The 21,502-nt window shown below is 40.5% G+C and overlaps 1 protein-coding gene across 1 annotated transcript in view; it reads right to left on the bottom strand.

The window, feature by feature from the left end:
* Positions 1 to 21,502, bottom strand: part of KIAA0586 (KIAA0586 ortholog) — a 4,394,667-nt gene that overhangs the window by 2,091,500 nt on the left and 2,281,665 nt on the right. The window contains exon 12 of the mRNA XM_044074450.1: positions 4,854 to 4,926. Coding sequence (XP_043930385.1) covers positions 4,854 to 4,926 — 73 coding nt within the window. The remainder of the gene's footprint in view (positions 1 to 4,853; positions 4,927 to 21,502) is intronic.

Below are 21,502 nucleotides of genomic sequence, written 5' to 3'. Positions count from 1 at the left end.
TCAAACAAAGCTCCTCATTAGCACTCTTCAAGAAAAATCTTGATGATTGGATGGGAGATAGGAAATTCACCCCGGGGATCACTTCTGTGGCTCTGCTTGACAAGGGCACAGGAAAATAATTTTCTTGGGTGGCAAAAGCCAGGGCACCGTTTGGCTAGGCTTATATAGGCCCTAGGGCCAATAGCCTAGTACCTACCCATGAACCTATGATATCTCTTTATATGTTTGAAAAATGAGCTAATGAATTCAATGCTCTGATTGCTTGTGGTTTGATATATTAGAGATGGGAGAAATACACCATGGTATCTTGTTATTGGTCTGAAGAAGCTACAAGCGAAAGCGCTTACCAGTGTGCACAATAAAGATCTGCTTTTTATTTAAGGACTGTTTCTGGTGAATATTTTGGGTTCTGCATGGTTGCTACCACTGTTTGGATTATTTCTGCTGTTTTCATTGTTTTCTATATCTACAGTGGTGCATTTACTCCGTCGAGTGTTTTGTGGTTTTGTTTTTTATTCATTTTTCTTGTTACACTCTATGAGGACATGGCTGAAGGATCCGCACTAAACATCGAGCTAGATTATAGACCAGTCGGGTCTATGCAGAATGGAGAGAGTCCATTGGACAGGTTTAATGCCTGTATAAGGAACGGAAGCAATCCCCTCCTTCTCTATGAGGTCAGTTCTGGTGAGATAGTGTCGCCCGCAGATGTGGTGGAAGCCGAAAGTTTGAAGAAAGCGATTGACAAATTAGAAGCAGATTTTTTGAAACTCAAACGGTTACAGACTCAAAGACAGCACTATGAGGTTTGTTTGAAAAGGAAGATAGTACCGAGAGGACTATGCATCTTGAAGATGCCAACATATGGAGCTCAGTACCCCATTCTTTTGGCGAAATGGCAGCAACTCAATTTAGAGGTGAGTGTTCAATATTTGACTTTGCTGATCGAATTTTTTAAACCAGAGGAAGAGAGTTTAAGAGTTTCTATAATGGAACAACAGGCGGCTTTGTATGCTCAGTTTTCTAAGAGTGCTGTAGATCTCTTGGTGGATGGTCTGTTGGATGGTGTTATAGTATTTGAAAGGAGACTCCTCCAACAAAAAAGGGGTAACATAGACAGAGACATGAAAGATTTCCAAATGGGCCACATATTTACCTGGCCTAGAGTAGGGGAAATGGGCAGACGCCAAGGTCAAGTTTTTGACGGTAGTAATACACCTCGTGTGAATACAGAACATGGCCTTAATATTGCTGTTTCAGGTGATGGTGGAAATATGACTGTGACGCAAATGTTGCAAACTGTGGTGAATGATGCAGTAACAGTCTGTACAATAGATACACTGACAGTAAATGGGGCAGTTACCGAGAACATTGCTTCCCATGTTCCAGCAATGGGGAGTGAGATTTTAGTTCAACCTGATGTACGACCAAGGATTACTCAGAATGTATTGGCTGGTACATCTACAGATAATGGAAACCCTGGAGGTGAGGGTTTTCACCAGCTCCCTTTACCCATATCCGTGGAGAGAGGGATGAGGAGAACTCAATCAGTCAGCCGGGGAAGACAGAAGTGGAAATTCTTGGCCGAGAGGCAATCCAACTGCTCCCTTAAGAAGATGTGGAATCAGATTGGGACTGTTTAGTTTGGAATATTTCAAAACGCAGATTGGACAATGATGAGTGTTCTGTTTTAAATAAAGGGTTGAATTTTATTCCTACATGTTATGGTAACCTTACTGATGTTTTAATTGATGTTAAGATGTTCAGTAGGAGCATCATGTTGAAATTAGAATTTGGTGGAAATGTTCATGAACATAGTTGAGGTTTCAAGAGACCAAGTCTTTACACACCAATCATCACCCACTAGTTGAAGCTTTTTATAAGCTAGTGGAGGATGACTTGTATAAATGTTTTGATAATAAACACAATAACAAGAGAAGTTATAGAAATAAGAACAACCTGAATGTTAAAGAGCGGAAGACATTGAAAAGACTGCAGGATGACAATACCATTATTATTAGACCATCCGACAAGGGTGGGCTGGTAGTAATTATGGATAGGGATAAGTATCAATATTCAATGAAAACCATGCTTAGTGATATAAGGTATTACACTGTCATTACTGAAAATGAAGTGGACGTCCTTAGATATAGGATTAATTTGATGTTAGATGACATGGTTAAAAGCAGCCAGTTGATCCTGGAACTATGCAAATTTCTTGAACTTGAAAATCCCACCTTACCAGTTATACAAGGATTACCCAAAATCCATAAAAATAGGAATGACCCGGATCCCCCCCCCCACCATGAGACCAACTGTATCTGGTAGGGAGTGGTGCACCGAACTCTTTTCACTATATCTGGAAAGGTTTATTCATCCGGTGCTAGATTGCAATTCTGTGGTCCTTAGGGCCACTAAACAGTTCCTTTTGGATTTATACAATTTCGCTAGTGGGTTAGAAGTAGATACAAACTTGTTTTTTGTAACTTAAGATGTGCAGTCTCTGTTCACTATTATTCTCAATATGGCAGGAGTCAACTCAGTTAAACAATACCTAAGTAGGTATAGTGATTATGGGGAGAGACATATAGATCTGATATGTCTCTTCCTGGAGGTCATCCTTGAGAACAATGTATTCCTTTTTGACCAAATTCTGTATTTCAAGTGGGATGGCATAGCTATGGGCACATCTTGTGCCAATAGCTATGCCAACATGTTCCTGGCACTATGGGAAGAAGATGCATTGTTCCCTTTGGATGCCTTCAAAAGATTCATCCCCTTTTATCGTCGTTTTGTGGATGATGTCTTTTTCATCTGGACTGGAGGTATGATTCAGTTGCATGATTTTGTCCTGAATATGAATAGGATGACTGATTGTTTAAGGTTCATTATGGTTTCCTCTCGAGATAGAATAGAACATTTGGATGTTTATATTGAGAGGTTAGATGTTGGACTTATAAACACAGGTGTTTATAGGAAGAGATGCCATAAAAACACCTTGCTACATAGGCACAGTATGCACCCTCACTATTTTTAAAAACGTGGTAAAAGGACAAGGAATGCATGTCTCCCGGCTTAACACCTCAGATGGGGGGTTTCGGTCTGAGTTGACCATTTTAAAACAGAGGTTTGAGAAGCGAGGATACAGTCAAGATGAATTAGAGGAAGGGCTCCAAGAACTAGATTCTCTTAGATTAGGGAGAGCAGGTCCTTTTTTCTCTGATAGGATGAAGTATGAGGCAGCAGATAGTCTTGGGACACATTCCTCTGAAATTAGGATACCTATGTTTTATACCATGGATAACAGGAAGATATACAAGGTGACTGATAGACATTGGGGGGTTTTGACCACCAATCCTGATATCAGGGATATTGTAGGCGACCGACCTAAGTTCAGGTTTAAGAATAAGTTAAATCTGAAAGGGATTTTAGGCCAACTGTATGATAAACCTGAACATGAAATGGGTTCTGGTACATGCCCATAAGGCCAGTGTAATTTTTGTGAATACATAGATTCAAGTGGGAAGTTCAGCCACCCTGATACAGGAAAGAGTTTTAGGTTCACCTCTGTGGCAGATTGCGCCACTTCACATGTAGCATACCTTGCTGTCTGTGACTCCTGTCGGTCTTTCTATGTTGGGAAGACTGACACGATGTTTAGGCACAGGATAGGAAGCATCTCTATGGTATAAGGGTGAGATCGCCCACAAATGCCTTTGCTAAACATGTGCTCATGACAGGAGAACATGTTTTCAGGTTCATGGTTATAGACAATTTAAGGCCTCATGCCCAAGGAGGGGATATTAGGAATTGCACTGAAGGAAGGGAAGTGAAATGGATTTTGAGATTAAGGGCTGACAGAGGCAAAGGGTCTTAATGAAAGAGCCTCATTGAAGCCCTTTCTCAAATCCAGGAGACTGCACGTAGGTTAAGCCGCTTAACTCAACCCCCCTAAATGAATGTGGATGGGGTATATTATGTTGTTTGTATGCATAAGTCATGAAATACATTTCTCATACATCGCTAGTAGTTTTATATATCCATAAGGTTTGTATATTTTGTTATATGCCTGAATGGGTAGAATATATATGTATTTTTGCTCTGAGAGATGATATATATATATACATAGACTATGCAATGCAATAGTGGAGTCCATTAATGTTGACTGTTAATTTTATTGATTTGTGTTTTTATATTTATTAATTTATTATTTATATTCCTGTTAAATGAAATGTATTTATACATGTCATAGATATTATATAGGATGATGTATTTTTCCGTACATATTGGGGTGATATCTCTTTATATGTTTGAAAAATGAGCTAATGAAGTTAATGCTCTGATTGGTTGTGGTTTGATATATTAGAGATGGGAGAAATACACCATGGTATCTTGTTATTGGTCCGAGGAAGCTACAAGCAAAAGCACTTATCAGTGTGCACAATAAAGATCTGCTTTTTATTTAAGGGCTGTTTCTGGTGAATATTTTGGATTCTGCATGGTTGCTACCGTGTTTGGATTATTTCTGCTGTTTTCATGAAATTTACCTTAACAAAAAATTGAGAAATTAATTCCTTGAATATAATTTTAAGAACACAAACTTCAGATAAGACTGGTGACCCAAACATAATATTTTGCCATACATGGACTAGTATCAAAACAGATATTTTCAGTTTTAAATACAGCAATCATTTTAATGTGCTCTCAGCTGCTGATGCTTGTTAATACAAGATTCTTTTGCAAGCAAGTGCAGGTAACAATGCTCAGAACATAAGAACCTCACAAAAAAACAACTTATTTACTAAACCTCCAAATAACAATACAGACTACAGAGGCAGTTGCTTTAAACATACCTCAATATCTTTACTAATAGCTGCAATCCAAGCATCGACTGTTTTTCTTACGCGAATTTCTTCTGCTGCATCTCTGGAAGAACAATGAATAAAAAACTTGTAAAAGTCTCTGAAATAAGGTGAACTGTGTAACAAATATATTTTATCTACTTGATTGAAAAACAAATACAAAATAAGCCCGTTGAGTTATTGGTATTTTTTATTTAGGTTGTTTGGGTCTTCTTCTTTCGGCTTATAGCATTATTTACTTAGCATTCAAATCTCTACTTTCTGAAATAGTAATGGTATTTGTTGCAAAAAAAAAAAAAACTTGTACTATGCATGAGTTAGAGTTCAGAACAACTATCCAACAGATCTACATTTCAATCCTTCTAGTCCAATGTAAACACAAATTTATTTTAATTTTAGAAGATGCAAGGTGGCATACAGAGTAAGACATCTATACTTCCCTTCCTCAGTTGAGACTGAGGCTTCACCATGACATACTGTGTAGCATAAAAGACCTGAACGCTACTCCATCATCATGAGGCAACTGATATATTACCTATTAACATAGGTATAGGTTTTCTATCATGTGTTAATATTATGCTTCCTGCATCTTACTTCATTTTACTTGACTGCCCCAAGGACTCAGGCTTAGCTCAATGCGGAATATTTATCTCAGAAGGTTGCCGAACGACTCTAAGCTCTTCCAACTCATAGAACACTATACTGCTGAGGTGAGAGCCCGAGCATAATGAAACGTCTGACAAGTGACACTGCATGCTAATGCAGCAGTCGGGGGGGGGGGGGGGGCAATGTGCTCTCCACCAGAAATGTCTACTGGTCCCGATGTGTTTGGCTGAGTGGAATCCCTTGGACAAGTAAAATTTTACTCTAGGAGGAAATGGTGACTGCTGTCAAAATATGGAGGTCACCCACTCACTCTTGTGGGAGTACTCGCAGTGCAGGTAAGTTCAGCAAAGACGTGGAGGTCAGGGGGTGTTAGTGTGTGTGTGTGTGTGTGTGTTTGTGTCTGTAGAGGCATGAGTGTGTGTGTGTCTGTAGAGGTGTGTGTGTATGTGTGTGTGTGAGAGAGAAAGTGTAAGTGTCTGTCTGCATGGTCATAAAGGGGTGAGGGAAGGTAAGGAATTCAGTGCTTGGATATATGTGCATGAGTTGTTTTGTGCAGTTTGAATGTTATCAAGTGTAAGGGAGGGGCTTGTTAATTGATCAGTGGATATATATGTGTGTGTGTGTGTGTGTGTATGTGTATTGGCATGAATGAGGGTGTGTGTGTGTGTGTGTGTGTGTGTGTGTGTGTGTGTGTGTGTGAGAGAGAGAGAGAAAGTGTAAGTGTCTGTCTGCATGGTCATACGGGGGTGAGGAGAGGTAAGGAATTGAGTTTTTGTATATATGTGCATGAGTTTTTTAGTGCAGTTTGAATGTTATCAAGTGTAAGGGGGGGGGCTTGTTTAGTGATCAGTGGATATGTGTGTGTGTGTGTGTGTGTGTGTGTGTGTGTGTGTGTGTGTGTGTGTGTGCACGTGCATATAGGGGGTCTGCCTTGCTAATGCAATACAATGCATGGGCCTTTAGGGAGAACACCTGCACAGAGAGGTTTGAACGAAGTACTTTAATAAGCTACCAATGATATATGACAGCATGTGCATTATGTAACCTTGTCAAGCACCCAAGCTGATGTAAGGTTATGTATAAGACTAGACATGCTCAGTAAATATGTACACTGCAAATCGATTAACATACTGCATGTGTCATGTTAGACACAAGAGTTATTTAAACCGCAAAAGAATTAAAGTAAACCTTACTTACTGCAGATACAACACAGCAAATTTTACTTTGCATAGTTTTCAAGACAATGTAAAAAATATCCAGCGTAATATTTTGGTAATTCAGTAAATATAATTCAGAGAAGCAAACACTGGACATGTAGAAAGCATGATCTGAGATTTATGTATGAGAGTGAATGCAAGAAAGAACCCAGCCACTGGGGATGCACAAGCCAGTGCATTTCTTTGTGCCGGTCCCAAGCCCAGATAAATGGGGAGGTTGCGTCAGGAAGGGCATCCAGCGTAAAACCTCTGCCAAATTACTGATGCGGAGAACATTTCATATTTTCATACCGGATCAGTCGAGGACAAGGTTAACAACGACCGCCACCAGTACTGTTAGCCAACAGGGTGCTGGCGGAAATTGGGCTACTGTTGGCCGAAGAAGAAGAGGAGGGGGAAGGCATGTCCGAAGGCAGGAAGAGAGGAGGAAGGTTAGGAGTGTAGTACTGAGGGTAGGAACTTTGAATGTTGGCAGTATGACTGGTATAGGGAAAGAGCTAGCTGATATGATGGAGAGAAGGAAGGTTGATATATTGTGCGTGCAAGAGATCAGATGGAAGGGAAGTAAGGCCAAGTGTATAGGAGGCGGGTTCAAATTGTTCTATCATGGTGTGGATGGCAGAAGAAATGGGGTAGGGGTTATCCTAACGGAACAGTATGCCAAGAGTGTTTTGGAGGTGAAGAGAGTGTCTGATAGAGTGATGTTTATGAAGCTTGACATTGATGGTGTAATGATGAATGTTGTTAGTGCATATGCTCCACAAGTTGGGTGTGCGATGGATGAGAAAGAAAAATTTTGGAGTGAGTTGGATGAAGTGGTGGTGAGTGTACCCAAGGGAGAGAGAAGTGTGATTGGAGCGGACTTCAATGGGCATGTTGGTGAAGTGAACAGAGGGGATAAGGAAGTGATGGGTAGGTATGGTGTTAAGGAGAGGAATGTAGAAGGACAGATGATTGTGGATTTTGCAAAAAGGATGGACATGGCTGTGGTGAATACATATTTTAAGAAGAGGGAGGAGCATAGGGTGACATACAAGAGTGGAGGAAGATGCATACAGGTGGATTATATCGTATGTAGGAGGGCCAGTCTGAAGGAGATTGGAGACTGTAAAGTGGTGACTGGGGAAAGTGTAGTTAAGCAGCATAGAATGGTGGTCTGTAGGATGACGTTGGTGATCAAGAAGAGGAGGAGGAGTGTGAAAGCAGTGCCAAGGATTAAATGGTGGAAGTTAAAAAAGGGTGATTGTGAGGTGGAGTTCAGGGAAGAGTTAAGACAGGCACTGGGAGGCAATAAAGAGTTACCAAATAGCTGGGTAACTACAGCAAAGCTAGTAAGAGAGACTGCTAGGAAGGTGCTTGGTGTGACATCTGGACAGAGGAAGGAGGACAAGGAGACATGGTGGTGGAATGAGGAAGTACAAGAGAGTATACAGAGGAAGAGGCTGGCGAAGAAGAAGTGGGATTGTCAAAGAGATGAAGAAAGTAGACATGAGTATAAGGAGATGAGGTGCATGGCAAAGAGAGAGGTGGCGAAGGCTAAGGATATGGTATATGGAGAGTTGTATGAGAGATTGGACACTAAAGAGGGAGAAAAGGACCTGCACTGATTGGCTAGACAGAGGGACAGAGCTGGGAAAGATGTGCAGCAGGCAAGGGTGATAAAGGACAGTGAGGGAAACGTACTCACAAGTGAGGAGAGTGTGTTGAGTAGATGGAAAGAGTACTTTGAAGGGCTGATGAATGAAGAGAATGAGAGAGAGAGAAGGTTGGATGATGTGGGGATAGTGAATCAGGAAGTGAAGCAGATTAGCAAGGAGGAAGTAAGGACAGCTATGAAGAGGATGAAGAAGGGAAAGGCTGTTGGCCCAGATGACATACCAGTGGAAGCATGGAGGTGCTTAGGAGAAATGGCAGTGGAATTTTTAACCAGATTGTTTAATGAAATTTTGGAAAGTCAAAGGATGCCTGAGGAGTGGAGAAAAAGTGTTTTGGTACCTATCTTTAAGAATAAGGGTGATGTGCAGAGCTGCAGTAACTACAGAGGGATAAAATTGATCAGTCACAGCTTGAAGTTATGGGAAAGAGTAGTGGAAGCTAGGTTAAGAAGGGAGGTGATGATTAGTGATCAGCAGTATGGTTTCATGCCAGGAAAGAGCACTACAGATGCAATATTTACTCTGAGAGTGTTGTTGGAGAAATACAGAGAAGGTCAGAAGGAGTTGCATTGTGTCTTTGTGGACTTAGAAAAAGCATATGACAGGGTGCCTAGAGAGGAGTTGTGGTATTGTATGAGGAAGTCGGGAGTGGCAGAGAAGTATGTAAGAGTGGTACAGCATATGTACAAGGGTAGTGTGACATTGGTGAGGACTGTGGTGGGAGTGACAGATACGTTTAAGGTGGAGGTGGGATTACTTCAAGGATCAGCTCTGAGCCCTTTCTTATTTGCAGTGGTGATGGACAGGTTGACAGATGAGATTAGACAGGAGGCCCCATGGACTATGATGTTTGCAGATGACATTGTGATATGTAGTGAGAGTAGGGACCAGGTTGAGGAGACCCTGGAGAGGTGGAGATATGCTTTAGAGAGGAGAGGAATGAAGGTCAGCAGGGATAAAACAGAATATATGTGTGTAAATGAGAGGGAGGGTAGAGGAATGGTGAGGATGCAGGGAGTAGAGTTGGTAAAGGTGGATGAGTTTAAGTACTTGAGATCAACAGTTCAGAGTAATGGTGAGTGTGGAAGAGACGTGAAGAAGAGAGTACAGGCAGGGTGGAATGGGTGGAGAAGAGTGTCAGGAGTGATTTGTGAGAGTCGGGTACCAGTAAGAGTGAAAGGGAAGGTCTACAAGAGGGTAGTGAGACCAGCTATGTTATACGGGTTGGAGACGGTGGCATTGATGAAAAGGCAGGAGTCAGAGCTGGATGTGGCAGAGTTAAATATGTTAAGATTTGCAATGGGTGTTGTTAGAAAAATACGTATTAATGTGTGTATTAGCAATATGCTTTTAGAGCTTGAGAAGGGTTAACACATTTATTCTATTTCATACTGCATAAATCTGTACAAACTGCAGTTGCTTTCTGACCTTGTACTGTTAGCTAAAATCTTGATTGTGCCTTGGAAATTTACTGAGAAGCAGGTGATTTCTGCTTGCGTTAGGAAAATAATGAATAGAACAATACTACTTGTATGAAACTTAGACAAGAAGTTCTGCTGTGCCATGAGAAAATACACAGCTGTAGAAGTTACAGATAATTAGTACAAAGCCTGCTTGAAAATATGAACTGCAATCAGCATTTGCTTGTATCTGTATTAGAAGAGTACCTTGAAAAGTAACACTGTACAATAGATGCTTGTAAACGGATTAATGGTCACCAAGGCCAGGTTGTTTTTCTGAAAAGTTTCTCACATATTTTGTCATGTCAGCAGAAAATCTGAAGTAACATCTGCTGTAGAACAATGCTAAAAGTTATGCTTGATTACGTCAGCTTAGAAGGCCATGTCTTGTAAAATAGTATAAGAATGAACATACTTCCTGTTAGTAGTTAGACAAATCCTTGTATTTGCATGTTTTTGTCTCCTTGCTGCAAGTAAATTAAAGTGCCTTAACTGAACCTTACGTGTATTGGTCTTTGAAGTTTTTTCCTTTGACAGATTGGTCCTTCGGACCGGAAACCTTCACTTCGCCACAGATCAGACAGGCCAGGTGGCTTGAAACAATACGGGGAAGAAACCTCATCGGTTCCTCTTATTTGAAAAGTCCTCTGACTGAATTGTCTTACAAAAGAGGCCAGCCACTTTCTGATCTGCGACTGAAGGACGGGTTTACTCGAACCGGGTGATCAATCATGAAGGCTCAGGTAAGGTGAAACCACCTTCTTTTTCTGTTTTAGATCAGGGACTAGATTTGTACTTGTTCTGTTAAGACTTTATAAGTCAGGGACAGAAAGATTACTGTCTTGTCATAGATCAGGGAAACAGAACAGGTAGGCAGTCATTCTGAAGAGACTATAAAAACATCCGTGGTACCACGTTAAAAATAAGGTGTTACGTAACGATTAAAAGGGTAGAACAAAATAGGTAATAATTGTACAAAAAGGTCCCAAAATCCGCCGTTAACCAAAGACGCAAAATACATGCAGTCACAGCGTGCTGATAATATTAAATACTACTCAAAATGGGTTAATAAGTATGAATTTGATGGTAAACTAGAAAAATCCTCACTTGTCAAATTTGTCAAACAGCTTAAAACCGATTCTAGAGGTCGGGTAAAAAAGCAACGTCAATTAGGAATTCCTCAGACACACAGGTGGATTGAGGAAGTAAACCAAAGGGAACAAAAGAGTAATAATTCAAAAGATATGTTTTTAGATAAGGAGGACAATAACTTAGTAATAGTATTGGCCCCTCCGCCTTCCTTACCAGTATATGAGGCAAGTGAACAAGTTAGTCCACCCCCGCGATATCCTGCTGTCACTGTGAGTAGAGACACTACAAAAGCAAAATCGTTTGTTAGAGATCCCGTCGAGACTAGGTCTCAAACACGGGCAGGAAACTCAAAAGGGGACATTGAGTTATATCAAATGGGTAGAAATTCACGATTTATGAGTGAAGAAGAGATATGCCTACTTATAGAAGTGCCTAATCCTAAGGTAGGGCAAGAAGGGTAGGACCCAACTATTCTAGTGTATAGACCCTGGACTCCGGAAGACATCTGGAAAGCCACTGAGGGAATTCCCCATCCAAAAGTTAATTTTAGAAAGTTCTTAGAAGATTTGCAAGGAATGAGACTGAGTTATAATTTAAACGGAGAAGAGGTAGAAAAAGTAGTCTGACAAATTGTGGGACCAGATTGGCACATGATTAGTGGTGACTGGAATCCCTGTGATATTGCGCTCAGGCCCCTCCCACATAGCAGCGCAGAGTTAGACAACAGAGTGAAAGGTCTTACAGACCGAATCTCTGAGAAATGGAAGCCTAGGGCAGACTGGACTTGCATTAATCAATGCATCCAACAGGAAGGTGAAGCTGTTGACCGATATTATGCCAGACTATTAGAATGTTTTAATAACCATTGTGGAATGCAGGTTCCTGAAGATCAGACTCACGATACCCCATACGAGCAGCAGTTAAAGAATGCATTTCTGAAAGGCAGTATTGCACCTATAAGCAGCTTTATTACAAACCACATGGTAGATCATCGTATAAGCAGGTTACAGTCATTGCTTGAATATGCTAGACATGCCGAAAGGCATTTTAATAGCAAAAAGAAAAAGAAAGCCCAAGTATTTTCTGTAGAAGATGGAGCAGAAGTATATGTAGTACAGTCCGGGAAAAAGGGCAAGAGAAATGCCCAGGGAAACAAACAATCTGATCAACGATCAGAGGACTTTGAAGGGTGAAAGAAAAGGGGTGAATGTTTTAAATGCGGTAAGAAAGGACACTTGGCAAGGGATTGCAAGAAAAACAAGAAGGCAACCACGGAGGATAAGGAGGGTGAGGACTGACTATATGATAGTCAAGAATCACTAGAAGGGGTTAGCAGAGAAAGGACAAATGAATATGTGATAGAGGGAGTAGAGAATGTGACAGAAGAAACAGAGGAAGTGCAAGAAGTCACGGATAGTGAAGAAAATGAAATATTGGATTTGGCTTTATTGAGCTTAGAGCTCTATTTAGCAGACACGAAACCAGAAGTTACACTCCTGGTAGAAGGGAGGGAAGTCAGATTCTTGTGTGACTCAGGGGCATCACAGACCCTGGTACATCCCTCCAAGCTGCCAGAGAATTCAGAGTCACCTGATTACATATTAGTTAAAGCAGCTAATGGACAGCTGTATCGGAAGCCCCTCTCCCATAATATTGTGATATCTGATCCTGTTTCAGGATTGACCCAGAAAAGCAAAATTGTTGTATCTGCAAAATGCCCAGTAAACCTTTTGGGCAGAGACCTTATGTAGCTATTTGGTATAGCAGTAGTTCCGACTATGCAGCGACAAATTGATACCTTTGCACTGCAACCGGAGGGTGAAATGTTTTATTGGTACAGCCAGGACTTGGTTACGACTGGTCCAGGGGCGGTGACCGAAGAGTTGATGAACGTAGCCATCAGCAAGTTCCCCTCCCTTGACATTGATAAACAGCATTTGTTGCACTGTACTCTGTATTATTGTAATACACCAGGACCTCATAAGGATATGAGCAAGAATTGTTTAGAAATCGTGCAAACAGATTAATATTACGTAATCTGTACTGGGACACAGAAGGGAACAGTGTAGCCAGCTGTTCATTGCCCCAGGAGTTCTTTGCACTCTATAAATCTAATCAATTACCACATGTTAGCTTAACTAAGGACAAGAATGTAAAATGGGTAGACTTAGGAGAAAAAGTCACGAGATGGGAAAAACAGACAGAGTTAGAACTGTCAGAACAGGGAATACAAATGCAGAAGCTGAATTGGATAACTCAGACCCACCCAGCTGTACACTTGCAGCCTAGCAAGGACAGCTGATTGGCACTCCTATTGAAGGAGGAAGAGAATGCCTTACAGAATATACCAGAAAATCTCTGGTCGACAGGAAAATCAGATGTAGGACTTATTCGTACAGCGGGACCAGTTACTATTACGCCAAAGTCAGCATTTAGACCACAAAAAAGACAGTATCCCTTAACAAAAGACACAGAGGTAGGAATCAAACCTATTATAGCAGCTTTATTTAAGGAAGGGGTGCTGGTGGAATCTCCTGATTCACCATGTAACACACCCTTATTTCCTGTTAAGAAAGCGAATGGAGAGTGGCGTATGATCCAAGATTTACAAGCTGTAAATGATGCAGTAATACCAAGGGCACCTACGGTGCCAGACCCACACACCCTGTTGAATGATTTAAAACCTCAACAGAAATATTTTTCTGTGGTAGATATCAGCAATGCGTTCTTTTCGATACCAATACACCCTGACAGCCAGCATTGGTTTGCATTCACATTTCAGGGGAAAAGGTATACATATACGTGACTACCACAGGGGTATTGTGAAAGTCCAACAATATTTTCAAAGAAACGGCAAGCAACTTGGCGGGGTTTACCCCACCAAGAGGTAGTCAGATTTTGCTTTATGTTGATGATATCCTGCTGGCGTCCCCCACCCAGCAAAATTGTAAAGAAGATACAATAGCGCTATTACAATTTTTAGCCATTGAAGGACATAAAGTAAACAAAAATAAACTGCGGCTTTGGAAAAAACAAGTTAAATACCTAGGATATGTGATATTCAAGAAAGGTAGGACATTAGATGAGGACAGAAAAATAGCGATTTTGCAAGCATCAAAACCCACTACCAAGAAGGAAATGATGTCCTTCCTGGGTACGACTAATTTTTGTCGGAGTTGGATTCCAAACTATACCTTGGAATCTGCACCGTTGACTAACCTGATTTATAAAAAGCCTATGGCAGAACAGGATTTGTTACAATGGACACCAGAAGCAGAATCTGCTTTCTGCAAACTGAAACAGTTAATAGCGTCCTCATTAGTTTTGGGATTACCAAACTATCATAAACGTTTTTTCCAAACTGTAAATTGTAAGCAAGGTTATATGACATCAGTGTTAACACAGCAGCATGGGGACACGCAACACCCTATTGCTTATTATTCATCATAACTGGACCCAGTGGCACGGTCTTTACCTCACTGTGTACAGGCAGTAGTTGCAGCTGTAATGGCAGTACAGGCTTTGGCCTCAGTAGTGTTGTTCCACCCTCTCACATTGAGAGTGCCTCATGCAGTCGCGATTATTTTACTACAAGAAAAGGTAGCATATCTTTCCCCTGCTAGGCATCTTTCCTGTATGACTATATTGTTGAGCCAACCACATATGACAATTGAACAATGTACGACTTTGAACCCTTCTACTTTGCTCCCAAACCCTGCAGATGGCACACCACACAGCTGCCTGCAGGTGATTGAGCAAGACACTGCCTAGAAAAGATCTTATGGATGTTCTCTTGGATGATGCCGAGGTGACATACTACGTGGACGGCTCATGCAAAAGGGGTCCTGTAAGACAGAACCTAGTAGGATATGCAGTAGTTTCTGACACAGACATTATAGAAGCAAAATCTTTACCACATAGTTTATCTGCACAGGCAGCAGAATTGATTGCTTTTACACGGGCATGTACCTTAGCAAAGGGTAAATGTGTGAACATTTTTACTGACAGCCAGTATGCTTCTTCTACTGTACATGTTTTTGCGCAACAGTGGAAAAATCGAAGAATGATAACATCTACTGGCAAACCAATCAATCATGCACAGTTTATTTTAGATCTTTTAGAATCTATTCAGTTACCTCAGAAAGTAGCTATTTGTAAATGCACAGCTCATACCAAACAACAGGACAGGATTTCAAAAGGTAATGCGAGAGCTGATACAGCTGCAAAGCAGGCAGCTTCAGAAGTATTTCTTTTGAATGAGGAATTACAACCCTCTGAGATTTTAGACTTAGAAATGTTAAAGACAATGCAAACACTTACTACGCAAACTGAAAAACAAAGATGGGTAAAACGAGGAGCAATTCTCGAAAAGGGGCTGTACATCTCTAAAGAAAGGAAACCGATATTGCCGTCTAATTTGTTTAGACATGCAGCTTTGTTGAGCCATGGGCAGTGCCATGTCTCAACAGGGGGGATGGTACAGCTGGTGAACCAAGTGTTCACGATGTATGGATTTACAAATTACTCTAAAAAATTTTGTTCGTTATGCCACATCTGTAATAAACATCATGCACAAGGGGCACTGAAGCCCAAGCAAGGGAGTTTTCCTACACCACCATATCCGTTTCATACTATCTGTATGGATTTCATAGAGTTGAATAAATGTGAAAATAAGAAGTATTGTCTTGTCATTGTAGATATGTTTTCCAGATGGGTGGCAGCCTTTCCGACTAAAAATCCAGATGCTACGACTGTGGCCAAAGTTCTTGTTAAAGAAATCATCCCTAGATTCGGCATCCCAGAAAGGATCTACAGTGACAACGGCACACACTTTGTAAATCAGACCATACAGCAGTTAAGTAAACATTTTTGTATTTCCCTAAAAAATCATTGTGTGTATCACCCTCAATCAGCAGGGCTAATAGAGAGGCATAATGGGATTTTAAAGAGTAAGCTAAGAAAATTAGTAGCAGAAACGCAGAGAAACTGGGTGTACTGTCTGCCCCTGGCACTGTTGAGCATGAGAACTGTTCCAAATGCAAAAGGATCGACTCCTTTTGAAAAGCTCTTTGGAAGGGCTTACTATATACCTCAGTGGAAATCTCTCATGCCCGCAGACCAGGAAGCTGACAGTACATTAGCAGAGTATATGCGTAATTTGTTAAATTCTAAACATTTGTTGCAGTTAAATTCTGTTTCAGATAAAGAATGAACCAGACCGTCAAAAGTGGCAGTGCCCCCTGGAGCATGGATCTGGCTGAAGGTAGTCAAGAAGAAAAACTGGGCGTCTCCGAAGTGGGAAGGTCCATATCAAGTGCTTTTGTCAACACCCACTGCAGTCAAAATTGCGGAGCGTGCCTCCTGGATCCACCTGATGCACTGTAAATTAGTTAAAAACTTTGAACTGGACAAAAATCTTGTTACATGCCAAGAGCAAAAATGATAGAGTCCAGAAGAAACAGGAATGTAGAACAACCCTTTCCTCAGAAGTATTGCATAATCATCCTGTTAACTGTATTAGTGACAATAATCTTTTTGTTGTGGCCTTTTCTTTTCCCAGCCACACAGACTGAACTGAATAAACGTGAAGTGTTACTCATAAACTGGCATCCAAACTTTAACACTTACCAGGCAATTAAATATGTGTATGCTGAGACTTTCAATGTTTCGAATTGCTGGATTTGTACAGCTTTGCCGACAGCATACGGGGGGTTATTAATGACTACAGTCCCCCTAGGGGTCAATGAGACCTGGGAAAACTTGATTTATGATACCTCAACCATTACAGCACAAGATAAAATAGCATTGCACTTGCCTGTTCCACAAAAGGGAACTGTGTGTTTTTATAAAAATGATACTGTTCAGGTGGGTTGGAGCAATTGCAATGTGACTGTTCCTTATAGATGTTACACTAAAGGTAACAAAGTAGATCTTTATTGTAATACAAACTATGATTCATTTCTTGGATTGATGCACAAAACACTTGATGAAGTAAAACATAAGTCTGTTCTTTATAAACAGCTGTCTATAATTGATAGAAAAATGTTTCATGCAGGGCGAGTGTATATTCATAGCAAGGTTACTACTAAAGCAGAGGATTGTTATTTTGTGTGTGGCAGAAAGGCATACAAATGGTTACCTGAGAATTGGTCCGGCAGTTGTTTTTTGGGTTACCTGGTTCCGGCCATACAACACACTGCAGTTTTGCCTCATGGGAAAATTCGAAATGTCCGAGAAGTCGTCAAGAAACCTGTAAATCCAGTGGGACAAATCGATGCGCGTTGGAAAGACCATCACTCTCTAGGCAAAGGACTGACACACATGGACTTGAGTGATAGCGTTATATCGTGGGCAGGCATATTACCAGCATATGGAGCAGTGAAATCGATCTGGGAGCTGAGAAAACTGTCAAAACTTCTCGAAGCAATCAGCACCGCAACATTTTCTGCTCTCGAGTTGGTGACTGATGAACTGAATGCTATGAGAACTGTAGTGCTCCAAAACCGCATGGCTCTCGACTTCACCCTAGCGGCGAGAGGTGGTACGTGCGCTTTGATCCAAGAAGAATGATGTTCGTATACTCCTGACCATAAACACGAGATAGACAATCATCTTGAGGTAATTCAGCAAGTGTCGGCCATGACCAAACCAGGCCCAAACCCACTGACGGACTTTTTCCAGAAATGGTTTGGGGGGTGGGGTACCATCCTAATGAACATCCTGATTGCCATTTGTGTAGGTATGCTCCTACTGGGAGTATGTGTTTGTTGTGGTATCCCCTGCATGAAAAGACTGATTAAAGACCTTATAGACATGTCAGTTTCTGAAACCTTATATCAAAGTACTGAGTTTGAAGAACTGTTAAAAGACTAAAAATGCTTTCATAAGTTTAAACTGAATCACTCTCTTAACTGCAAATCCTGAGTGGAAGAGGTTAGGAGAAGAAAATAAACTGTTTATGCTTATTTTGAAAGTAGAATAAAAGTATTAATAGGGGGAAATGTTAAAAAAATACGTATTAATGTGTGTATTAGCAATATGTTTAGTGCTTTTAGAGCTTGAGAAGGGTTAACACATTTATTCTATTTCATACTGCATAAATCTGTACAAACTGCAGTTGCTTTCTGACCTTGTACTGTTAGCTAAAATCTTGCTTGTGCCTTGGAAATTTACTGAGAAGCATGTGATTTCTGCTTGCGTTAGGAAAATAATGAATAGAACAATACTACTTGTATGAAACTTAGACAAGAAGTTCTGCTGTGCCATGAGAAAATACACAGCTGTAGAAGTTACAGATAATTAGTACAAAGCCTGCTTGAAAATATGAACTGCAATCAGCATTTGCTTGTATCTGTATTAGAAGAGTACCTTGAAAAGTAACACTGTACAATAGACGCTTGTAAATGGATTAATGGTCACCAAGGCCAGGTTGTTTTTCTGAAAAGTTTCTCACAAATTTAGTCATGTCAGCAGAAAATCTGAAGTAACATCTGCTGTAGAACAATGCTAAAAGTTGTGCTTGATTACGTCAGCTTAGAAGGCCATGTCTTGTAAAATAGTATAAGAATGAACATACTTCCTGTTAGTAGTTAGACAAATCCTTGTATTTGTATGTTTTTGTCTCCTTGCTGCAAGTAAATTAAAGTGTCTTAACTGAACCTTACGTGTATTGGTCTTTGAAGTTTTTTCCTTTGACAGGTGTGACTAGGCTGGACAGGATTAGGAATCAGTATATTAGAGGGTCATCTCAGGTTGGACAGTTTGGAGACAAAGCAAGAGAGGCGAGATTGCGTTGGTTTGGACATGTGCTGAGGAGGGATACTGGGTATATTGGGAAAAGGATGCTAAGGATGGAGCTGCCAGGTAAGAGGAAAAGAGGAAGGCCTAAGATAAGGTTTATGGATGTGGTGAGAGAGGACATGCAGGCGGTTGGTGTGAAAGAGTATGATGCAGAGGACAGGAAGAAATGGAAACAGATGCTTCGCTGTGGCGACCCCTAATGTGAACAACCGAAAGAAGATGATGATGAGTGAATGCAAGAAAATGTACATTTGCAGTTCATCATGAACTCGGCAGGTGAAACAGCATGGGAGCAAGAGCTGCTCTCCAACAGCAATTTTATTCCCACCTATTTTACATAGCAATATACTTCACACCTCTTAACCTCTAACAACAAAAAAACTGGACAAAGCCATAACTAATGAGGGGTCAAACACCCAAAAATAAGGCCACTTTTTAAATATTGCACTTACAAACTTAGAAAGTTGACAGAATAACAGGTTTTGCATTAGCATGAATTTTCTGAAGAGTATGAAATCTGAAACTCAAGTCTGTCATTATTTTCAGACTTCAACCCTCAATGATTTACCAATGATTTGACAGAAAACCACAAATTTATGAGAAATAGACCAAAATATGAGGCAAAAATCTGGACATTCTGCAAAAACCTGTACAGTTGAGAGGTATGTGCTTACAGAAGAGGGTGGATGTTGCTACAAAGACTTCCCAGAAGAAATGCTTTAATGCTACTGCAGAATATTTCAAGTTTGAAATTTCCCTGTCGCGTTTTACAATTGAGCATTAGTAATCACACTTTTGAGTGTCAAACACATGCATCGAACATCAGAGATGCAGCCATATAATTTATGTGCATGCACACGTGCAGGGCACATCTTTACCTGTAGATTCACAATATGAACATATGCTTTTGTATGTATATGTTTTTTATGAAGCACACACTTCTATATACACCTGTGGTACATTTATATATTAGAGGCATGCATGAATATGTGTGTGTCCAAAGTAGACAGCAGTGCATTGAGGTATATAGGTTTGTACACTGTATTTAAAATCATATATGATGTACATTTGTATGCATATAATCTCCTGGAACTAACTGACTGTCACTGATCATCTAAGAACAACACGGTAACATTCCAACAGATGGAAGTATTGAAAATGTGATGCTTTCAGGTATTATGCATGCCCAACCTAAACACCAACAACAGTGTTACACTATCTGTAGCCTACAAAGGGATTAGAAAATGGTAAGAACGGACGCAAACCAAGTGGTCCACTGTCACTTCTGAATTAGAGTGCCAGTCAACAACATGATAACGAAAGGTCTCTAGTATAGTGATCCACTGTCACTTCTGAAGTAGAGTGCCAGTCAACAACGTGATAACCGAAAGTCTCTAGTATAGTGGTCCACTGTCACTTCTGAAGTAGAGTGCCAGTCAACAACGTGATAACTGAAAGTCTCTAGTATAGTGGTCCACTGTCACTTCTGAAGTAGAGTGCCAGTCAACAATGTGATAACTGAAAGTCTCTAGTATAGTGGTCCACTGTCACTTCTGAAGTAGAGTGCCAGTCAACAACGTGATAATGGAAGGTCTCTAGTATAGTGGTCCACTGTCACTTCTGAAGTAGAGTGCCAGTCAACAACGTGATAACCGAAAGTCTCTAGTATAGTGGTCCACTGTCACTTCTGAAGTAGAGTGCCAGTCAACAACGTGATAACTGAAAGTCTCTAGTATAGTGGTCCACTGTCACTTCTGAAGTAGAGTGCCAGTCAACAATGTGATAACTGAAAGTCTCTAGTATAGTGGGGTCCACTGTCACTTCTGAAATAGAGTGCCAGTCAACAACGTGATAACTGAAAGTCTCTAGTATAGTGGTCCACTGTCACTTCTGAAGTAGAGTGCCAGTCAACAACGTGATAACTGAAAGTCTCTAGTATAGTGGTCCACTGTCACTTCTGAAGTAGAGTGCCAGTCAGCAACGTGATAACTGAAAGTCTCTAGTCAAGTGGTCCATTGTCACTTCTGAAGTAGAGTGCCATTCAACAACGTGATAACTGAAAGTCTCTAGTATAGTGGTCCACTGTCACTTCTGAAGTAGAGTGCCAGTCAACAACGTGACAACTGAAAGTCTCTAGTATAGTGGTCCACTGTCACTTCTGAAGTAGAGTGCCAGTCAACAACGTGATAACTGAAAGTCTCTAGTATAGTGGTCCACTGTCACTTCTGAAGTAGAGTGCCAGTCAACAACATGATAACTGAAAGTCTCTAGTATAGTGGCTTTCTGACTCGCAGTACCTACAATAACACACACAAACACAAAAAAAAAATCACATCACGTTGTTAAGTCATCTTTTGGGGCTTAGAGTAACAAAAAAAGGAGTGTGTGCAATGTTAGGATTTGTAAACAAATGTCACATTCCTCTCTAATTCCTCATTTTATTTTATTTATTTATTTGACATTTGTTTACTGGGAAAGTCCAAATGGGTACAAGCCCATTTTTAGCGAAGGCCTGAGGAGAAAAGCTCCACAGTACAATTTAAACAAAATTACAAATCAACATTGATTGCAAAGACTAAGACAATCACATGGGAGTACAATTTGTGTTTACAATAAAAGAAGAAAATAAGTAAATATAAAGCAAGCAATAACGCTGAACATACATTATATGGAAGATAGACGAGAGCTTCTAATATGTACGTTACATAATAATGTATGAAAAATATATTACAGAATAAGTAAGAAAAGAGAGACAAAACATTAGAAGGTTAAGGAATTATAGAAAGGTTAGGCTAGAAATTAGGTAATGT

Source organism: Protopterus annectens, chromosome 6.part0 (genome assembly GCF_019279795.1).
Source record: "Protopterus annectens isolate FY-2018-M chromosome 6.part0, PAN1.0, whole genome shotgun sequence".
Classification (NCBI taxonomy): domain Eukaryota; kingdom Metazoa; phylum Chordata; order Ceratodontiformes; family Protopteridae; genus Protopterus; species Protopterus annectens.
This window is presented reverse-complemented; position numbering and strand designations above follow the sequence as displayed.